We start from the raw sequence: 19,820 nt of genomic DNA, 5'->3' as shown, positions 1-19,820 counted from the left end.
AGTGAAGGAAAGGAGAGGGTGCATAATGTAGTGTTACAGTCATAGAACAGAGCTAGAGTAGAGTTTTAAAAGTACAGTACAAGAGTAAAAGATAGAACTAGATGGTATGCTGGGCACAATTAGCAAGAAGTCGCCATGCTCCTATGCCATCTTGGATTTGGAGAAAGATAGCTGGGGTGGTGCTAACTCTCTCGTGACAATCACCTTGACGGTGATGGGCAATGTGTGCCCAATAAGTCCACTGGGAAAGAGGTCTGCTACAAGAGGTGGAAGATGTCAGCAAAGTCCTGCCGTGGAAGCCTAAACCTCTTGAAGCACTGGTGTTCAGAAAAATTGAGCAAAGTAATCCTCTGTCTGTAGATCCTGTGCTGGGGCTGTGGCCTCCTTGGAGCTGGATCTCTACGTTCATCTCATCCACCCTGAGAAATGGTATACAGGAGAGATGGCACAGCTGCTGCTGCTGGTGTTACTCTTGTAGCTGTTTGCACGCTTGGCAGGCAATTCTCCCCAAAAAAATTCTAAGTGCTGAACTGGTGGGGAAAATGGTAGAATTCACAATTGTTCTTTCAATGGGAGCTCAGACTTGTATCTCCCACACTCTGCACAATGCAGGGGTCACAATCGTGAATATCATTAAAAGCTCGGGGGCGCCGGGCATTTTCACGCCAGAAGCTGACAGTTCCGGAACTCTGCACATGTGCAGTGGCCCTGAACTATCAACCTGCACTTCGCTGGCCAGCTCAATCGCTGGCTGGCCTCCGACCTCGACAGTGCTGCCCACCTCCACAGCCCGAACACGGCCCGCAAAAGCATTCCTGGGCCAGCACCAATAACCCCTCCCCGGGCCCAGTGTGCCTCAATCTCCAGAACCTGCCTCAGCAGTGACGATTCCCCCCCGCCCCTCCATCCCAGCAGAGGACCCCCTCCACGGGAGGCAGACCCTCCCCACCCATCCCGACCCAATCGCTAGCTTCTCTCCAGCCCCAACCAATCCCCATGCAGAAAGGCAGCAAGGTCCCTTCCACCCCACCAATCACCCCTAAGCTCTGGCCATAATAGACCCTGCTCCCTTGGCACTGCCAACGTCCTGGCATTGCCAAGGGTGCCCATACCCAGGGGGCACCACTCCCCCACTGGTCAATCTCCTGGGCTGTCCTGATTGCCCCACCCCCTTCACTCCAGCAGGGTTTCCCACTAGTTCCCTGAAAGTAGGGAGCTCTAAACCCCGCTAGAGTGAAATAGTCCTGGCGGGGTGGGAGATGCTATCGGGCCTGAAGAATTCAGTCCCGAGCCCGATGATCACACTTAAATAGCATTAAAAATAGATTAAAAATCACTTACCTGGTGTCCTGCGCGGTCCTGACTACACCTGCTTTCCGGCGGTGGGCGACGCGCATGCGTCAGGGGCACGTGCGTGAATCCTGTGAATCGCTGCGTGCACGCGAGTGTCTCCCAACCCGATCCACCAAAAAATTAGTGGGTCGGAATGGGAGAGCTGCCCCTTACACGTTCCTCATCAGAAGTGAAAGGTAAAGCTGCAAAAATTGCTGCCATGGCAAGGTCAAGATTGGCTGCAGGGCAATGCAAGGTGGGTAAAGTGTAAGGCAGGTGAACTGAATTCCCCCTGCCAAACACTGAAAGCACGATTTAGGGAAGGAGTGCTGTGAGCAGCAGCCTTTCACCTGGGTGTAGCTGGGTTCTTCATCCTCACTTTTCAGTGGCTTCCCAGACTCTCCATTCTCTCAGTGTTCACCTCTGGGCACTCGCCTGATTGAACCCTGGGAGTTGCTCACAGTTTGGGAAATATAATGGGGGTGATTCTTCCAAAAGTGCTGAATTGATGGGAAAACTGTTCTAAATCCTGACTGTTTTGTCAGTTCAGCTTCTCACGTGAATTTCACTCTGTGCACTGCAGAGGTCCCAATCGTGAATATCATTAAAAACTCGGGGGCGGGTGCTATTCGTGATGGAATTTGACAGTTCTGTGCATGTGCAGTGGTCCCAATCTGTCATTCTCTTCATTTGCTGGCCAGCTCAATCGTTGGCCAGCCAGGGACCCCCACAGTGCTGCCCCTCCAGGACCTCTCACGGCCTGAATGTGGCCTCCACAGTAATTCCTGGGCCAGGCTGGACCCCCCCCTCCCCCAACCTGTAATACCCCAATATATAGCCCATCCCCCAGCAGTGGCAATCCCCCCATCCTCCTCACTCCAGCAGACCCCCCCCACCACCCCCGGGAGATCCCTCCCAAGGTCAGACCCTCCCAAAGACAGCCCCCCCGCCCCCCCCCCCCAGCAGATGACCTCCCCCAGCCTGCCCCAATCACTGCCCTCCCTCCATGCCAGACTGATCCTGACTGCAGAGTGGCAGTGGGAACCCCCCACCGATCACCGCTAGGCCCCATCCACAATAGGCCCCTCTCCTTTGGCATTTCCCAATGCATGGTGGGCAGTGCCAAGGTACCCCCTGGACATGGGCAATTTTCCCCAAGGGCAGTGCCGGGGTCACAGGCTGTTACTGCCAGGGTGCCCATATCTAGGGAACACCACCCCTTGCTGTCCAATCCCGTCGGGGGGGGTGGTGGCTTCGATTCCCCCTCTTTCATTCGAGCAGGATCAACCTCTTTCACTAGGGGAGCTAGTCTGAACTTTGCCGGAATGTAGTACTCCTGGTGGGGTGGGAGAATCAATTTGGACCTGAGAAATCCTGATAATGAACTAATAAACCAATTTAAAATACATTTTAAAATGATTCAAATTACTTACCTGCCTTCCTGCCAGTCTCTAGCGTGGTCTGACTGGCGACTGTTCGTTAGCTCTGGGAGATGTGCATGCTTTCCTGGTGCATGCGTAAATCCCAGTTCAAAGTTGGCGACGCATGTCTCTCACCGTGACCTGCCAGAAAAGCTGCGGGTCACGATGGGAGAATTGCGGCCAATGTTTCTGTTCTGGTAAAGCCATAATAGTTAAATAGTGGCTAATGATTGATTTGCATTTGACAATGACTTTCCCAATGGTTTTGAGGGGGTCCTGCTCATTTGTAAACTACCCAGGCTGAAACATCAAAGTGGGCCAGTTGTTGAGATCAAGATTCTACATCATTTATATAAAAAAAATTACTTTATTCTTAACATTACAAAGCCAATGTTCAGCATGGACTAAGTGGACACAAATCTATCTCTTTGCTTGCTCCAAAAACCAAATTCAAGTTTACAATTGAATCCAATTCTTAGCCCCCGAAACAGAAACAAACAAAATCCAAGCTGACAAGAATTGCACCCCATCTAAGGCTTGATCCAAAAGGCTGAGAAACCCTAACCTCTTCTCAATGATTCCTCATAAGGTTTAGCAGGGTGGCATGGTGGAACATTGGTTAGCACTGCTGCCTCACAGCACTAGGGATCCGGGTTTGATTCTGACCTTGGGTCACTTTCTGTGCAGAGTTTTCATGATTCCCTGTGTCTGTCTGCATGGGTTTCCTCTGGATGCTCCGGTTTCCTTCCATATTTCAAAAATGTGTGGGTTAAGATGATTGGCCATGGTAAATTGCCCCTTACTATAAGGGGGGACTTGGTGGGAAGGGCGACACAGTGGCACAGTGGTTAGCACTGCTGCTTCACAGCGCCAGGGACCTGAGTTTAATTCCCAGGTCAGGTTTGTGTGAAGTTTGCATCTTCTCCCTATGTTGGTGTGAGTTTTCTCCAGGTGCTCCGGTTTCCACCCACAGTCTCCAAGATATGCTGGTTAGGTGCATTGACCCAAACAAGTGCCGGTGTGTGGCTTCTAGGGGAATTTCACAGGAATTTCATTGCTAATATAAGTCTTACTTGCGACTAACAAGTAAACTTTAAAATTTTATAAGGGGTTATAGGGATAGGATCCGGGTGGGGTTGTTGTCGGTGCAGACTCGATGGACCAAATGGCTTCCTTCTGCACTGTAGATTCTATAAATCTAGTAATCACTGTGTTTGCATTGAAGTTAATTGACAAACTTCTTTGCAGAAGAAATTACATAATTTTAGAAAACTCCTTAATTTTGATCTACTTTCACAATCATGAAGAAACCTTATCAAAGATGTAAGTGCTTTGATTATTTCACAGCAAGGCAATTACTACTTGCTGAATTTTGTGTTATACTCTTGTGATCTGAAAATTCTGTTCACCATGGTATAATAACATTTCTAATACAAAAACAATCAATTTATGTAGCGCTTTATTCTTGTTTAACACACACAAAACACATGGGCACAAGACCTTAGCAGAATGGTAATTTTGTTCTCAGTATTATGTAAATTTTTCATTAAAGAAAAAAAATACTTGTGCACCATATCCTTACATCAACAGCACAAAGAAGTTAATAAATACAATCATTGCCCGTAATTTACATTACTACCACATGATGCGAATGTGTGCATTCTTTTATTTAATTGATTGTAAACACATTGTAATGCAACATACAAAACATATTACGTGTACAGATTTACACAGTGTAATTATATATACTGCTGTGACCATTTAATACTGGAGTTTTTGAGTATGTAATTTGCAGCACATCGACATTTCAAACCACACACAGTTACATCTTTCAGAATTATTCAAAACTATTTTACAAAAATTACAACTGCAGTTGCAATATTTCAAACAGATGAGATGATACGGAAATTAATGAACTATCTGGGGTAAAAATACCTTACACACTTCTTAAAAAAAAGATAATATGAACCAAACATGGTTTATCCATAGAATAAATATGTTATTGGATCCAAAGCTGAATTAGCTCTGCAGTTGTTCGTAAGTTGCCATATGATTCTGCGCATTAGTAACATTATACTTTGTTCATAAATTCTTTAACATTCTTTGTTTGAATATACTAATTCAATCTTTGTCACAGTTTTGTGTTGATTGATTAATCTGTGGCATTTGAAATAAAAGAAACAAACATAATTTGACAACCAAAAATAGATAATCATCACATTGGGGAATGAAACTGGCTAATGCTGTGGTTTTATTCCATTCTAAATTAATGTATTAATTTGAAAGTTTAAAAAAAAACTACAACAGTAACAGGAATCCTTTAAGCCGCACAAACACCAATAGAACTCATGATTACTAATGTGGCTTCAGGCAGCCTTATCTTTTCCCATGTGGTGACAGTTTCAATCCCATACTGCATAGTAATGAATTGGCATACTAGTATTAGATTTTCAGCATTTCATAATATAATGCCAGATGGTTGGAATATGGTAACATTTCTTTCTGCATTGACCTGGATTCAGTCTGATTTGTTCTCAATAGTTAAATTGTGCCAAGCCAAATTCACCTGTGCTAAAATGTCCATTTAAACCATTATAAACTCACTATCACTCCTGTACTACAAAAGTATATTTTATCTAACATTTCTCCCTATTTTCATTCTAAAAAAATGCATATAATGTTGCCCTACAGGTCATCCTTTCACAACGTATTCCTAATTCCCAAAGTGAGCTCAGCTTGATCTGTCCATCAAAAGATAAGAAATTTGGTCTCTGGCAGTGTGCGTACCCAAAAGCAGCTTAAATATATTTTGAGCCCTTTTCTTTTCAAAATAAGCACAAAAATATAAGCACTAAACTTAAAAATGTGATTTAAATCATCTATACTAAACATAAATGGCACTATTTGTTCTATGGCAATACGTGGCAACACAAAATATGATCTATTAAGATCCAAAGTGAAAGGATCAATAATGGCACTGAGTGCTCATTAATGTTTTAAACAATGATTTTTCCTGGAACCATAAGGTTCAGTGACAGAAAAATCCAATTCACTAAATGCATTGACATTCAAGATCAAATAGCATTCTCAAAGCTGTAATCACTGACTGATATTTTTTATAGTAACTAATGACTTTAATGTCGCATTCTATTCCTGCGTCTTTTAGGGTTGCCACAATAATACTTTTAATCACAAGTGTTCCTACACCTGTCACTGAGGTTTAGTTTAAAGCAAACATGCATAATAAATGCATGGTTTGCAATGCATTTGCAGCATGGTTTACACAAGCTTGATGGTTGTACAAAGCAGTTTCCAAGTAGAGCAAAATAAATTCATCTTACTGGCAAAATTTTCAACCTGAAGCTATAGAAGATAGGGTAGGCAAAACATGTAAAGTTATTCTGTTGTCTCAGCAGCCTACCTTTGAAAACAAATATGTCCATCCCCGAAACCATATATGACATAGAATGATATTACCTCCAAAGAAGATAGGAGATTATTCATGATTCATAATTGGCACCACTATGAAAACAGAATCATCATGATTGAAACCACTCCAGTTTCTGTATGATTCCCATTTAAAATGCATACCTTAGTTTTTATTCGCTCATTTATGTTGTAAATAAAACATGTGAAGTGCAATGGAATGTATTTATATGCCAAGCATATGTTGACCGCCTTTCCTGCCATTTTGTTACTCACGAATTTATAGGTCAACCTACTCTTTAGATATAAACTACATCTCATGGCTCATCATCAATTACTTATTTAGTTTGCACTCAAATGTAGCATTGGCAAAGGCACAGAGAAATAAATATTGTTATGTTTCTCCTTGTAGTTTCTATTCAGAGTTTTAGTGAATTGTAGCTTTGATTTGTCCATTTTAGCAGCTTCCCTCAAGATCACCACTGTTTTTATTCTAAACATTAAATTGTCAGTAAAGAAGAGAATTTCACAAATAAACAATGTTAATGTTTTAATGAGTAACTGCTTCCCAGTTACAGCTTCTAATAAGTAGAAGTATAAATATATTTACACATATGACATCTGCAAATATCAAGATGTGCTACTACCAATACATTTCAAATCTCTTGAAGCTCCATGTGGACAAATAACTTCAAAGCAGGTATGACGATAATATAAATTCTCTCAACATGACTTACTGTTATTTATGTTGCTATTCAGTTAGAATATCTTGGCTCCAATTTTAAAAAAATGTATTTTAGGTAGATTCTGTGCTTGCATGGGCTTTTAGCATTGGAAATGGAATACTTCCAGTTTTAGGCATGAGGCATCCATATCAAATATTTTAGGTCAGATGTAGCACAATTAACTCCACAGTAAAGTTCCCTTGACTCGACCTCCACTTCAACCTCAGAAAAAAATGTTTCTTATCACGACAACATAAGTTTCCATTGCCTACACCAATGATATATCCAGCTATTCCTATTCCCTCTTTAAATAATGCTGCCAATTTAACTTCAATTAGAGCCAAATTACAAATAGTATTATCCTTTGGGCCCTTGTTGACTGGAAAATGGATTCCTTCATGTCAGATGCTCACTGTTAGCCAATGGAGAAGAGCTTCACCCAATCAATGTGGGCTAGATTTGAATCCAGAGGTAAAAAGCCAGTATCAGCTCACTATGCCACCATTGTGACCCTTCTGTCCAAAATATTTCAATATTAAGGCAAAACATGACCTGCTCATTATTTTTTTTTTGCTTCTCAAGCTATAAACATGAGAATGGCTTTTTTCAAATATTGTCATTCATTCAGTGTGTTACAGGTTTCCATTGTAAAACCTTTCAGTGAATTCTATTTTTTTCCTTTAAACTAACATCCTAAAAGCTTAATCCCCAGAAACAAATTCCCCAACTTGAACAGCCACACAAAATGCAGAAATACATTAAATAGTTTCATTTTGCCTACCCATTCTAATAGCTACTTTGAATTTAAAGTTGTTAGCAAACAAGAGAACAACGCCACTTCATCTTATACAGTACAGATCACAATATGTACCACAATCAGATGTACAAATTATGTATATTTAGTATAAATTGAAAAATCTTCAGAAAGGCTTTGGGTTGGTTAATGCACAGCTTGTTCCTTCCCTATCAAACAATAAAGTCCAACCCTTGGTTTGGCTGCTAACCATCACTGAGACAATGCCATTTGGCAATTTGTCGCCTTGGGTGCTCACAGATCTCCCTCCAGTGCTCTCCCACTGTCCCTTCTGCTGACGCTCCTAGCACTAGGCGCCCAATGATCTCGTTCTTCATCATTCTGTCAAAGTCGATGACCATAAACTCAACACTGATATTTTCAATCCCCTCACATGGAATGTCAAAGACAAACAGTTCATTGAACACTGGATTGAGAGTGCATTTCTTAACATGGGTCTTTTTCTTTGATATTCGTTTCTTATCATGATACAGGTTGACTTTCACATAAGGGTCAGCAGCTGGAAAAAAAGCAAGACAATACAGTATTTCAACATTTCTAATTTCATTTGAAATTCAAACCATGATTGACTTGAATTGCACTCACTTATTTCAGACAAGAGTACACAAATAATTGTACGTTAAAACTATATTAATCCCACAAATGGAAATGATTGTACAATTATTCCATTCACAACCTTAAACCATTCTTTATAAATATATATAAATAAATATTTAACAAGTAACTTTTGATTTAGCAGAATAGATATAATGATAAAAGGATAGGCACATTTGTATATAGATGCAGAGCTAGATTGATTGATCCCAATGTGAATTGGCCTCGTTCCAGCTGCATTAGCAGTGGTCACCTCTATCTGGATAATTACCTGATAATCCAGACACATCATTTTTAGGCAGATGGCGAGCTTTTAGTACAACAACAGTCAAGGTGTTGGTGGTGGATTGATAGCAAAGGGACACTAATAATTCACCACGGCCCACAGATTTCTGTGAATGCACAAAAGAAAACACATGAATAGGCTTTCAGAACATGCTGTTATCACTGCATAGTAGATCCTCTCACTGCCTCTCCTGATGACACCACCTCTGCAGGAGGCACAAAAAGATGATCCAATATCTGTCTGTTAGCTTGTCACCCATGATTAAAATGATTTTAAATGTTCCTTATTGATATAGCTTCCTGTGAATAACATTTCCATCTAGAAAATTGAAGCTGTGTCTGTCAGCATTCTACTTTGTTATTTTGATTTTATGCATCTAATACCATAATCAGTTTTTGCTCAGCATCTTTCAGGGGCAATGGTTCACTAGTTTTATTTTGCATATTGAAATACAGTTTCAGTTTAGTTTACAATGCAGATTAGCTTAAATTGGCAGATCCTTTTTTTTCTCACCTGAGAAGCATGGAGAGAGGATCTTTCCTCTTTAATGAGAACGTATATCAGAATGGTGCCATATTCTGCCAGAAGGGTTAGATATAAGGTTTATTTGTGTGTGTGTGCGTGTGTGTGTGTTGTGGGGTGGGGGGTTAATGGGGCAGGATAAATTCTGGCAAAGGCCACCTGGGTCGAATAGCTTATTTCTGTGTTATAAGTGTAATATAATTATTTGCATTTTCTGTAAATTGAATAAAAATCGATACCTCAGTCCTGTTGTTGTGGAGCGTTTAGTTGAACACTTTATTGTGGGCCGTGTTTCCAATAGAAGATTTTTAAATTATTGTGTTGTGTTTGAAGAAGTGCTTGTACAAATGAGTTTAAAATTTAAATCAGAAACCTAAAAAATAGGATACTACACACGGTTGCTTGGTTTCTCCTCTATGTAAGATGCATCACCGTTTCTAGAATCACTGTTAATTAAAATCCAACCAATATTTGTGTTTTTGCAGTTCTCCCAGTTTCAGACCCCACATTAATCCTTTCAAAATTCAGTCTCCTCCTGTGTTTGTGTGTGTGTGTGTGTGAGAGAGAGAGAGAGAGAGAGAGCCACACGAGAGATCTGCCTCCGGCACTAACCTAACCTCCCTCTCCCATCAGTAACTGACGAGCCCACCGCAAAGCTCACTATACCCCGGGTGATAGCAGCACTCACAGGCCAGCCACCCGCCCCACCCAACAAGAGGACAAGCAAGCATTCATTTACCCGGCAGTTCCTCTTGGTGATGTCCCTGGTCATCTGCACTTTGTCTTCTGAGAGATCAATCCCCGACATTGGCACCAGGACCTCCCCGATCACATCGTCTCTGGAGAAGCGGTCAAAGCTCAGCACCAGGAAGTGTAGGGACAGCTCTTGTACCTGGCTGTAGGGGATACCGTAAAAGGTGAACGTCTCGTCAAACGCCGGGTCCAGGGTTTTCCTGAGGACTCGAGTCTTCACTCGGTGCTTTTTGTCGGGCAAGATGGACATTTTAACATACGGATCAGATGTCATGGACTGCTCGTCCATGGCAGGCAGCCCGTGAGCCTCCAGAATGTCCACAAGCAACGCTTTCTTATCAAAGTTGTACTTTAAGGAGAACATCAAAGATCCCAGTTTGGGCTCGTTGTTCTGATCTTCGGAAGGTGCCGTTGACTTGTCCGAGACGGAGGTCTCGGATGATAGACTGTCTTTCTCGGGGTCTGGCAACACCTTGGGGGGGACGCTCTCGATTTGCGGGGAGCTGCGGACTTTGGTTTGCGATTTGGTGAAATTGCCGTTCTGGTCGCGGCTCTCCAAGTCCAGGTGCAGAGAGTTCTTTGGTATTTTCCCTTTCGGGGGCTCTTTGTCTTTAGGGTCCGACTTGTCATCCGCCCCGAATTTCTTTTTGTTGCTCAGGTTCTCGGGGTAGATGTCGACTCCCTTCAGCATGTGGACGAATTTATATGGGGGGGTTTTGTTGGCTTTTGTCGACTTGCGTTGACAGCAGATCCATGCAAACATGGATACTGTAAATATCAGGCCAAAAGCACTGACTATCCCTACAACTGCCGGTATCTCATCTAGAGAGACAGAGAGAGAATAAAAAACACAAAGATGCTTAGTGGAATTCTGAATCATAGTTACAGTTCAAGGGACATTTTGCAATCTTCAATGCTCGCTTTATTAAAATGACTATCTCACGCTACACCTGCCAAATTTATATTGTGGTTTCCATGTTGCAATCCAAAAAGAAGGGCAAACAATCAATTCCTATCTGGTTTTGGTTCGTGTGGAATATTGGGTGTAGGCAGTCATTTGGGGCTAAAATTGAGGTGGGAGTTTTGTTTTAATTAAAGTACAAGAAGGCGCAACTGATAAGGTTGCAACTGATAAGGTTCAATAGTCGTCTCGCCACATTGTCCTGTCACCAGTGCTGAAAAACAGCGCCGGGTCTGGTTAATGTCTAATTAACAAGACGAATCGGTGTGAATCAGATAAGCTAGACTCCAATTAGTGCTCCCCTCTACATCTCTGCGTTCACCAAGCGGCACATCGCACCAAAAAAAGGGGGTATGGATGGGAAGAAAGACCAAGTCTGAAAGCAAGAACTGAATGGGCGTCGAGAAAGGGGAGTAATGAGAAACACATCGAGAACTTTGAGAGGGAGAGAGAGAAAGAAGCAGAGATAAATGAAAGAGATGCGAATAGGCAATTCAAGCTTAGCCCAATGAGAATCCACGCGTATAAGTGCGGTGCAAGAACACAGAAGTCTTAACACTAGAACATTATCAGCTAGTTATCAATATTATCATTTACCGGTTCTGTTTGGTGGGAAAAGTGCTAGGCTTGGCTGAGCATACTGTGAACATCATTAAACCACAGAACCCCCACCCCCCCCCCTCGCAAAATGGATTGGAAACACAGAACTGACAGCCAGAAATCTACAAGAAGAAGAGGTTTCAATAAATCTCCCTGCGTGCTTACCAAAGTCTGTCCCGCTCACCACAATCGGAGCCATGGCGATCCGTGCTCTGTCCGCGGTGCTGAAACGTACCAGTTCTTGGGTAGAGCAGTTCACTGATTTCCTCCTCTCTCCAGGCTGTCTGTTCAGTTTCTTACTTTCAAAAAAAAATCAGATTTCCTGGAAATAGCCGACAGGCGAATGGAAGAGGGTGTCTGGCTGCCTGCCTGTCTGGCTGGCTGGCTGGGGGGGGGGGGGGGGGGGGTGGAATTAGACAGCGCAGGAGGTGCTGAATCCCCGGGCACTGTCTCTCTCTGTCTCTGCTTGCTGCAGCTCTGAGGAGTCGCAAACACTGTAGACGTGGAGGGCAGGATGACGTCTTTCTGACGAAGCCTTTTCCTCAGCTGCTGCTCCCCGAGGTATTTCAATTCTGCTTGTGTTAAAAGGCTGGAGCCTGGATGCGATCAGCTCGCAGCACAGTCAGAGGAGGGTCTTGATTTTTTTTGTCTTGTTGTTGCGTGGTTGAATTTCTCCTGACCACAGAGAGGGTGGAGGTGGAGGCACGCTGACATACACCACCCACACTGTCTGATCCACTAGGTCTGGGAGCATGGTGTCTGCAGAAAAAAAAATACAAGTCTCCCCTCACTTTACCCCTGCTCAGCCGGCACAACAATCCAATGACATGGGCGTAGTTCCGCCCGATTCTAGCCCTCTCTGCTATTAAAAGTTGTTTAGTTTTGGGTGGATATTAACATGATCAGCGGATCTGAGTTTGGGTGTCAGGACAAATTTCTGTAGATTATGAAACAGATCTGACCACCCCCCTCCCCCACCCCGCTAACACCCTCCATTTCGCATACTTTAATATTTTGCAATTGATCTGGGAACGGGGATGGACATTCATAAGTGTCACTTCCTTGTAGGGAGGGCACACTAATGACAGACACCATCTGCTGCTTAAAGGGATTCGAGTCTTGCAATGAGTCAGATGTTCTATCGGCGCTGCGATATTTTTGATAGTCAGCGCCCGCAATCCAAGACCTTTTATTACGCACATCTAACTTCAATACTGCAGCATGCTATTGCTTTCCCCTTCAGGTTTCTTCACCAACTCTACTTTCCAGCTGTCTTCATATCTCGTCTTGTGGTAATAAAATAACGTACAGTTCAAACAATCATATCTGGAAGCAATCTCGGGAGCCATAAATTATTTCGAATTAAGATTGCAAGTAAACAGGAGAAGCTGGCCGCTCGCGTAGTCAGAAAAGGTTAGGTGCCAAGCTATGTTCCAGTTAGTTCTTAAATGACCTTAACAGGCAGTGACGATCAGAGCATTGCAAAAAAAGTGGAATCTTCCTGGAACTGCATACAGCGCATCCCATAGTGAAATTACCTCACGCTTAAGTGCAAAATCAGTGGACAGTAATAGATTAATGACAAACACCAGAATAACCTAGACAACTGAAAAATGATTTTTTTTTAAAGATAAAGCATTTTTAGATTGTTAAAAAAAACTATTCAAATCGATAAAGGCATGACAAATCTGAGCAGCAGTGAGCCATCTGGTCCTCCTATTTAATCATTTACCAAGATCTCGGCCCTCAATTCCACTTTCTTGCACCATCCCAATATCCCTCCCCCAAATCTATTGATCTCGTTCTCAACATCCAACAATCGGGGTAGAGAATTCCAAAAATTTACTCTGAGTGAAGAAATTTCCCCTTATCTTAGTCCTAAATGGTTAACCCTTTGTGCTGTGGCTGTGACCTTTTTATTCTAGATTCCCAAGCCAAGGGAAACGTTTTCTCAGCATCTACTCTGTCAAACCCTCAAGAATGTTATATGTTTCAATTAGATCACATCACGTTTGTCTAAACTCCAGGGAATTTAGGCCTAGCCTAATCAATCTCTCCTCACAGAACATTCCTGTCATCCAAGGAAGCAGCTGAGTGAACCTCTGTTGTATTGCCTCTAGGGTAATGTCTTTCATTAGTTAAGGAGATCAAACCTACACACAATACTCCAAGGCATTGCCTCTCCACTGATCCACTGATCAACATAATAATATTAAAACTTCTTTACTCTTATATTCCAATCCCTTTGTAACAAATGCTAACATACTTTTTACCTTTGTCATTGCTTGCAGTACCTGCACATTAATTTTCCACAATTCACATATAAGGACACCCAAATCTCTCTAATTGCAAACATATCCCAGTTTCACTATTCAAAAAAATCATTTTTAAAAATATTGCCTACCAGCTGAGGGAGGCACAGGGGAGGGTGGCGGAATAGAATAATAGCATACTCTGACATTTTGGATTTCATCTATCATTTTCTTGTCCACTCGCCCCATTTAGAGTTCACCAAGTCTCCTTACGCAGCGCCTTCCAAACCAACAGCCACTACCATCTTGAAGACAAGGGCAGTAGATACATTGAATACCACCACCTGCAAGTTCCCCTCCAAACCAATCACTTTCCTGACTTGGAAATATAATTTACAACGAAGAAGGAGGCCATATGGCCCATCGTGTCTGCACTGACACTTCAAAATAGCATCTAACCCCATACACTTATCCCAGTAATCCTCCAACTCACTCATTCTGGGTTGTTAAGGAGCTATTTAGCATGGACAATCCACCTGACCTGCACATCTTTGAACTGTGAAAGGAAACCAGAGCACCTGGAGAAAATCCATGCAGACACATGAACATAAGAACATAAGAACATAAGAAATAGGAGCAGGAGTAGGCCATCTAGCCCTTCGAGCCTGCCCCGCCATTCAATAAGATCATGGCTGATCTGTTGTGGCTCAGTTCCACTTTCCCGCCCTCTCCCCATAACCCTTAATCCCCTCTCTTATCAAGAACCCATCAACCCGCTTCTTAAAAATATTTAGCGAGGCAGCCTCCACCACTTCAACGGGCAGAGAATTCCAGAGATTCACCACCCTTTGAGTGAAGAAGTTCCTCCTCAACTCCGTTCTAAACCGCCTCCCCTTTATCTTGAGGCTGTGCCCCCTAGTCCTACTGTCTTTTTTGAGCGGGAAGAGTCTCTCCACCTCTATCCTATCCATCCCATTCATCATCTTATACGTCTCAATGAGATCTCCCCTCATTCTTCTAAACTCTAACGAGTACAAGCCTAGTTTATTCAGCCTCTCCTCATAGCTCAATCCCCTCAACTCCGGTATCAGCCTAGTAAACCTCCTCTGCACTCCCTCCAGGGCCAAAATGTGCAAACTCTAGAGAGTCACCCAAGGCCGGAATTGACCCAGGCTCCCTAACACTGTGAGGCAGCAGTGCTAACCAATGTGCCACCCAATATATCATTGTTCCTTCACATTCGCTAGGTCAAAGTCCTGGAACTTCATCCCTAACAGGCACTGTGGGTGTACCTACAATGTTCAAGAAGGCTGCACGCCACCACTTCTCAAGGGCAATTTGGGATGGGCGTTAAATGCTGCCCTAGGCAGTGAACCCAAATCTCTTGATGAATAAGAAAGCTTCTTCCAATGCATCTTTACATCCTCTTCACTGCTTACTTTTCCAGAGCTTTGCATCATAAGCAAATTTGGATACATTGCACTCAGTCCCCTGATCTAAGTCATTAATAAAGATTGTAAATAGCTGAGATCCAAGAATAGATCCTTGTGAACCCTTCTCTATTAATAGCAAATACCAAAATAAATCAATTTAATTCTTACTCTCTGTGTTCTGTCCTTTAATCAATCCTCACAAATGATAATATATTGACCCTTAATTTCCCCATGAGGAAATCACTCAGCTGAAGAAAACACCTACAGAAAACTGAAAGAAAAAGCAAAATGTGCCATTGTGTATCCATCTGCACTCCCAACACATCAAAAGCACATCTAGACTGGTTGATTCTGAATAGTCTTCCTCACTTACATCTAGAAAGTTGAGTCAAAATTGAGAGAGACAATTACACAAAATTAAAATGGTAGCATTGAGGTTAATGGCCTGGATCTGCTGCAGAATGGAAATGATTGCTGGATTGCTGGTCCGCTTGAACTTTCCCCTGACTGAATACTGGTATATGTTTCTCACTAGGTTTTTCATGCCCTGCTTTACCAGAAATGTGGAGTGCAGCATCACTTGGAGAGCTCCAATGCAGAAGTGTGGAGTATGGCACCAGCTGTTGTGTGGGAAATTTAAAGATCCCATGTGAATATTAGTGATTGGATGAATGAATGGATGAGTGAATGAGTAGGATAGTGGTGTAGGTGGGTATCATAGAACCATAGAATCCTACAATGCAGAAGGAAGCCATTCAGCCTATCACGTCTCACCGACCACAATCCCACTCAGGCCCCATCCCAATAACCCCATGCATTTACCCTAGGTAGTTCCCCTGGCACTAAGGGGCAATTTAGCATGGCCAATCCACTTAACCTGCACATCTTTGGACTATTGGAGGAAACCAGAGCATCCAGAAGAAACTCACACAGACACGGGGAGAATGTGCAAACTGCTCACAGACAGTGACCCAAGCCAGGAATTGAACCTAGATTCCTGGCACTGTGAGGCAGCAGTGCTAACCACCATAGGTAACATAAGTGATTAGAATGGATGTGTTAGTATATGGGCAAGGTGGTAGGTGGGTGAGGCGGTAGTTGAGAAAGGTGGTTGTCAGGCAGAGTAGGCAGTGATTGGGGGGTTAATCAACTTGTCAGGGGTTAATCCGATGTTTGATGTAACTGCAAGTCAGGGAAATAGCCGGGACAATGCGGAGCAGTCCGAGGGTCAAAAGGTTAGCTTGGGAGGATGGTCAGGGGGTAACAGGAGTTCAGGGATGTGTTCATAGAGTCAAGGGATAGTCCAGGAATCAGTGTAATTAGAGTGTTAACTCTTGAGTTATCCAGGGATTAGATTGTTTTTTTTCCATCTACCATTTGCTGGGTAATGAATCAGTCAAGAGTCTGAGACATTCATGGTGGATCCCAGGGAGCTGGGGAATTTTCCAGGTAATTCCCATGTTGGGGAACATGTCTAGACTTCCATGGGGTCTCAACATGCATCTCTGGTCAAATAATTGGTCTCAAATAATTCATAGATGGAAAGGTTTGGACCCATGGTTGACATAGAAACCCTACAGTGCAGAAGGAGGCCATTTGGTTTATCAAGCCTGCACCAACAAGAATCCCACCCAGGCCCTATCCCCATAACCTCACATTTTTACCCTTTTAATCCACCTTACACTAAGGGGCAATTTATCATGGTCAATCCACCTAATCCTCACATCTTTGGATAGATATAAGTTTTATGATCAAGGTTTAACTTAATCCTTGAATTTTAATTCTTGAGATGCTTCAGTGAGATGTGAATTTGAGTGTCCTGTATCTTGAACTGTGGATTAATGAAACTATTATGTGCTGATAGCACCAGTATGCTATCATTCTATTGATGTGCAGTGGAATCCTGAGTAAAATTTAACATTTTGGCACTGTGATGTTGAATTAACCAAGAAAATGCTTAGTTGATATTTTCAACATAACAAGAAATCTATTTTACTTTGTATGAAATATATTTTATGGAACACCAGATGATACTGTTTGCATGGAAAGACTAAATAAATATAAAAGGAGATAATTGCTTATTTGGTGATAAGTTAGTACTATCACACTATCATGAGATAGCTCAATCTAAGTGATAATTTCATTTGGGCACGACTAATATCTATTAATATGCTCATAAGAACATAAGAACATAAGAAATAGGAGCAGGAGTAGGCCAACTAGCCGTTCGAGCCTGCCCCGCCATTCAATAAGATCATGGCTGATCTGTCTTGGCTCAGTTCCACATTCCCGCCCTCTCCCCATAACCCTTAATCCCCTCTCTTATCAAAAACCCACCAACCCGCATCTTAAAAATATTTAGCGAGGTAGCCTCCACCACTTCAACGGGCAGAGAATTCCAGAGATTCACCAACCTTTGAGTGAAGAAGTTCCTCCTCAACTCCGTTCTAAACCGCCCCCCCCCCTTTATCTTGAGGCTGTGCCCCCTAGTCCTACTATCCTTTCTGAGCGGGAAGAGTCTCTCCACCTCTATCCTATCCATCCCATTCATCATCTTATACGTCTCAATGAGATCTCCCCTCATTCTTCTAAACTCCAACGAGTACAAGCCCAATTTATTCAGCCTCTCCTCATAGCTCAACCCCCTCAACTCCGGCATCAGCCTAGTAAACCTCCTCTGCACTCCCTCCAAGGCCAAAATATCCTTGCGTAAGTACGGCGCCCAAAACTGCACACAGTACTCCAGCTGCGGCCTCACCAATGCCCTATACAGCCGCAGCAAGACCTCCCTACTTTTATATTCAATCCCCCTCACGACGAAGGCCAGCATCCCATTCGCCTTCCTGACCACCTGCTGCACCTGCAAGCTGAGTTTTTGCGACTCATGCACAAGGACCCCGAGGTCCCTCTGCACCGTCGCCTGCTGCAGTTTTTCTCCACGTAAGTAATAATCCTTCCTACCATTATTCCTACCAAAATGGACCACCTCGCACTTGCCAACATTAAATTCCATCTGCCATTTCCTGGCCCATTCGCCCAGCCTATCTAGATCCTTCTGTGGACTCTCACCACCCTCCGCACAATTTGCCTTTCCACCAATTTTGGTGTCATCAGCAAATTTCGACACCCTACACTTGGTTCCCTCCTCCAGATCATCTATATAAATGGTAAATAGCTGAGGCCCCAGCACCGACCCCTGGGGCACTCCACTAGTCACCATCCGCCAATCCGAATAGCACCCATTGACCCCCACTCTCTGCCTCCTATTTGACAACCAATCCTCTATCCACGCTAACACCCTACCCCCAACTCCATGTCCCCTGACCTTCTGCAATAACCTCTTGTGAGGTACCTTGTCAAACGCCTTCTGAAAATCAAGAAAGACCACATCCACCGGCTCTCCTCTATCCACCGCCCTAGACACATCCTCATAGAACTCCAGTAAATTTGTCAGACACAACTTCCCTTTAACGAAACCGTGCTGCGTCTGCTCTATCAAGCAGTTCCCCTCAAGATGCCTCGCTATTTCCTCCTTGATGACGGATTCTAACATTTTACCTACAACAGACGTTAAACTAACAGGCCTATAATTCCCTGCCTTTTGCCTGGCACCCTTCTTAAACAACGGCGTAACATTAGCCGTTTTCCAATCTTCCAGCACTTGCTCGCCAGCAAGATTAACAGAACAGTATTTTTTTTTGGTGGAATAAAATACCAATTCTGTCTTTTGGATATCACTGGCAATTTTATTTGAATGGTCCACAGCTACAAATGTCAATAGCCCAAGTTGTCCCAATGTTACTCCAACAATACTTGATCTGGTCACTCCAGTGACAAGAACAGGATAAACTATAGTCTCTTGACTGTCCTCTGGATTTGTTTTAGCCCACTGAAATCTCTTTTATACAGAGCAGGGCTCGAGCTGTATCTAAACTGAAAGCTTGGAAGGCCAGAGCAGTTAAGAAATTTAGCACACGTTTTTAAAAAAAATGTAAAACATTGAAGGATAGGTAAACAGTCTTCCACCATTGGTATACTGCAACTGCGGTGTGTACCTATTCACAGAATGCACTGAAACAACACTGCAAGGTTCCTTCAAAAGCATCTCCATTACAGCAACGTCTATCACTTACAATGAGCGGATATGGGTGGTACAGTAGCACAGTGGTTATCACTGCTGCCTCACAGCGCCAGGGATGGGTTTGATTCTGGGCTTGAGTCACTGTCTGTGTGGAGTTTGCACGTTCCCCTGTGCAAACTGGGTGCTCCGGTTTCTTCCCACAATCCGTAAGATATGCTGGTTAGGAGCATTTACTCAAATAGGCGCCAGATTGTGGCGGCCGGGGAAATTCACAGTAACTTCATTGCAGTGTTAATGTCAGCCTCACTTGTGACTAACAAATAAGCTTTAACTTTAGGTCAGTAGGTGTATGGGGGAACAATATCATTTCCAAGTTTTCGTTTCAGGATGTGCACCAGCTGACTTGGTCATACATCTCCACTGGTTACAATACTGGAACTTCCAACATAAGAGTATGATGGCGGTACTTCCACTATGCACATTGCAGCAGTTCAACAAGACTTACCTTCTTAAGGGAATTGGGACTTGATAATGAGTGTTGGCCTTGCCAGTGATGCCCATATCACATGAATTAATTAAAAAAGATAATTAATACAAATGTAAAATGTTCACAATGAGCA

General features: G+C 43.1%; 1 protein-coding gene across 1 annotated transcript; it reads right to left on the bottom strand.

Moving 5' to 3' along the window:
- Positions 1-4,195: 4,195 nt before the first annotated feature.
- On the bottom strand, positions 4,196-11,800 carry syt4 (synaptotagmin IV). The gene is made up of 4 exons (XM_080208595.1): positions 11,600-11,800; positions 9,860-10,695; positions 8,584-8,704; positions 4,196-8,217 (listed from the first exon to the last, which is right to left on the bottom strand). The coding sequence occupies exons 1-4, from the start codon at positions 11,631-11,633 to the stop codon at positions 7,904-7,906; spliced, it is 1,305 nt and encodes a 434-aa protein (XP_080064721.1). The 5' UTR covers positions 11,634-11,800; the 3' UTR covers positions 4,196-7,903.
- Positions 11,801-19,820: the final 8,020 nt, after the last annotated feature.

This window comes from Carcharhinus amblyrhynchos, chromosome 1 (genome assembly GCF_965287045.1).
Source record: "Carcharhinus amblyrhynchos chromosome 1, sCarAmb.v2.hapA, whole genome shotgun sequence".
Lineage (NCBI taxonomy): Eukaryota > Metazoa > Chordata > Chondrichthyes > Carcharhiniformes > Carcharhinidae > Carcharhinus > Carcharhinus amblyrhynchos.
The sequence above is the reverse complement of the archived record's forward strand: the minus strand, read 5'-3'. Positions and strand labels throughout refer to the sequence as shown.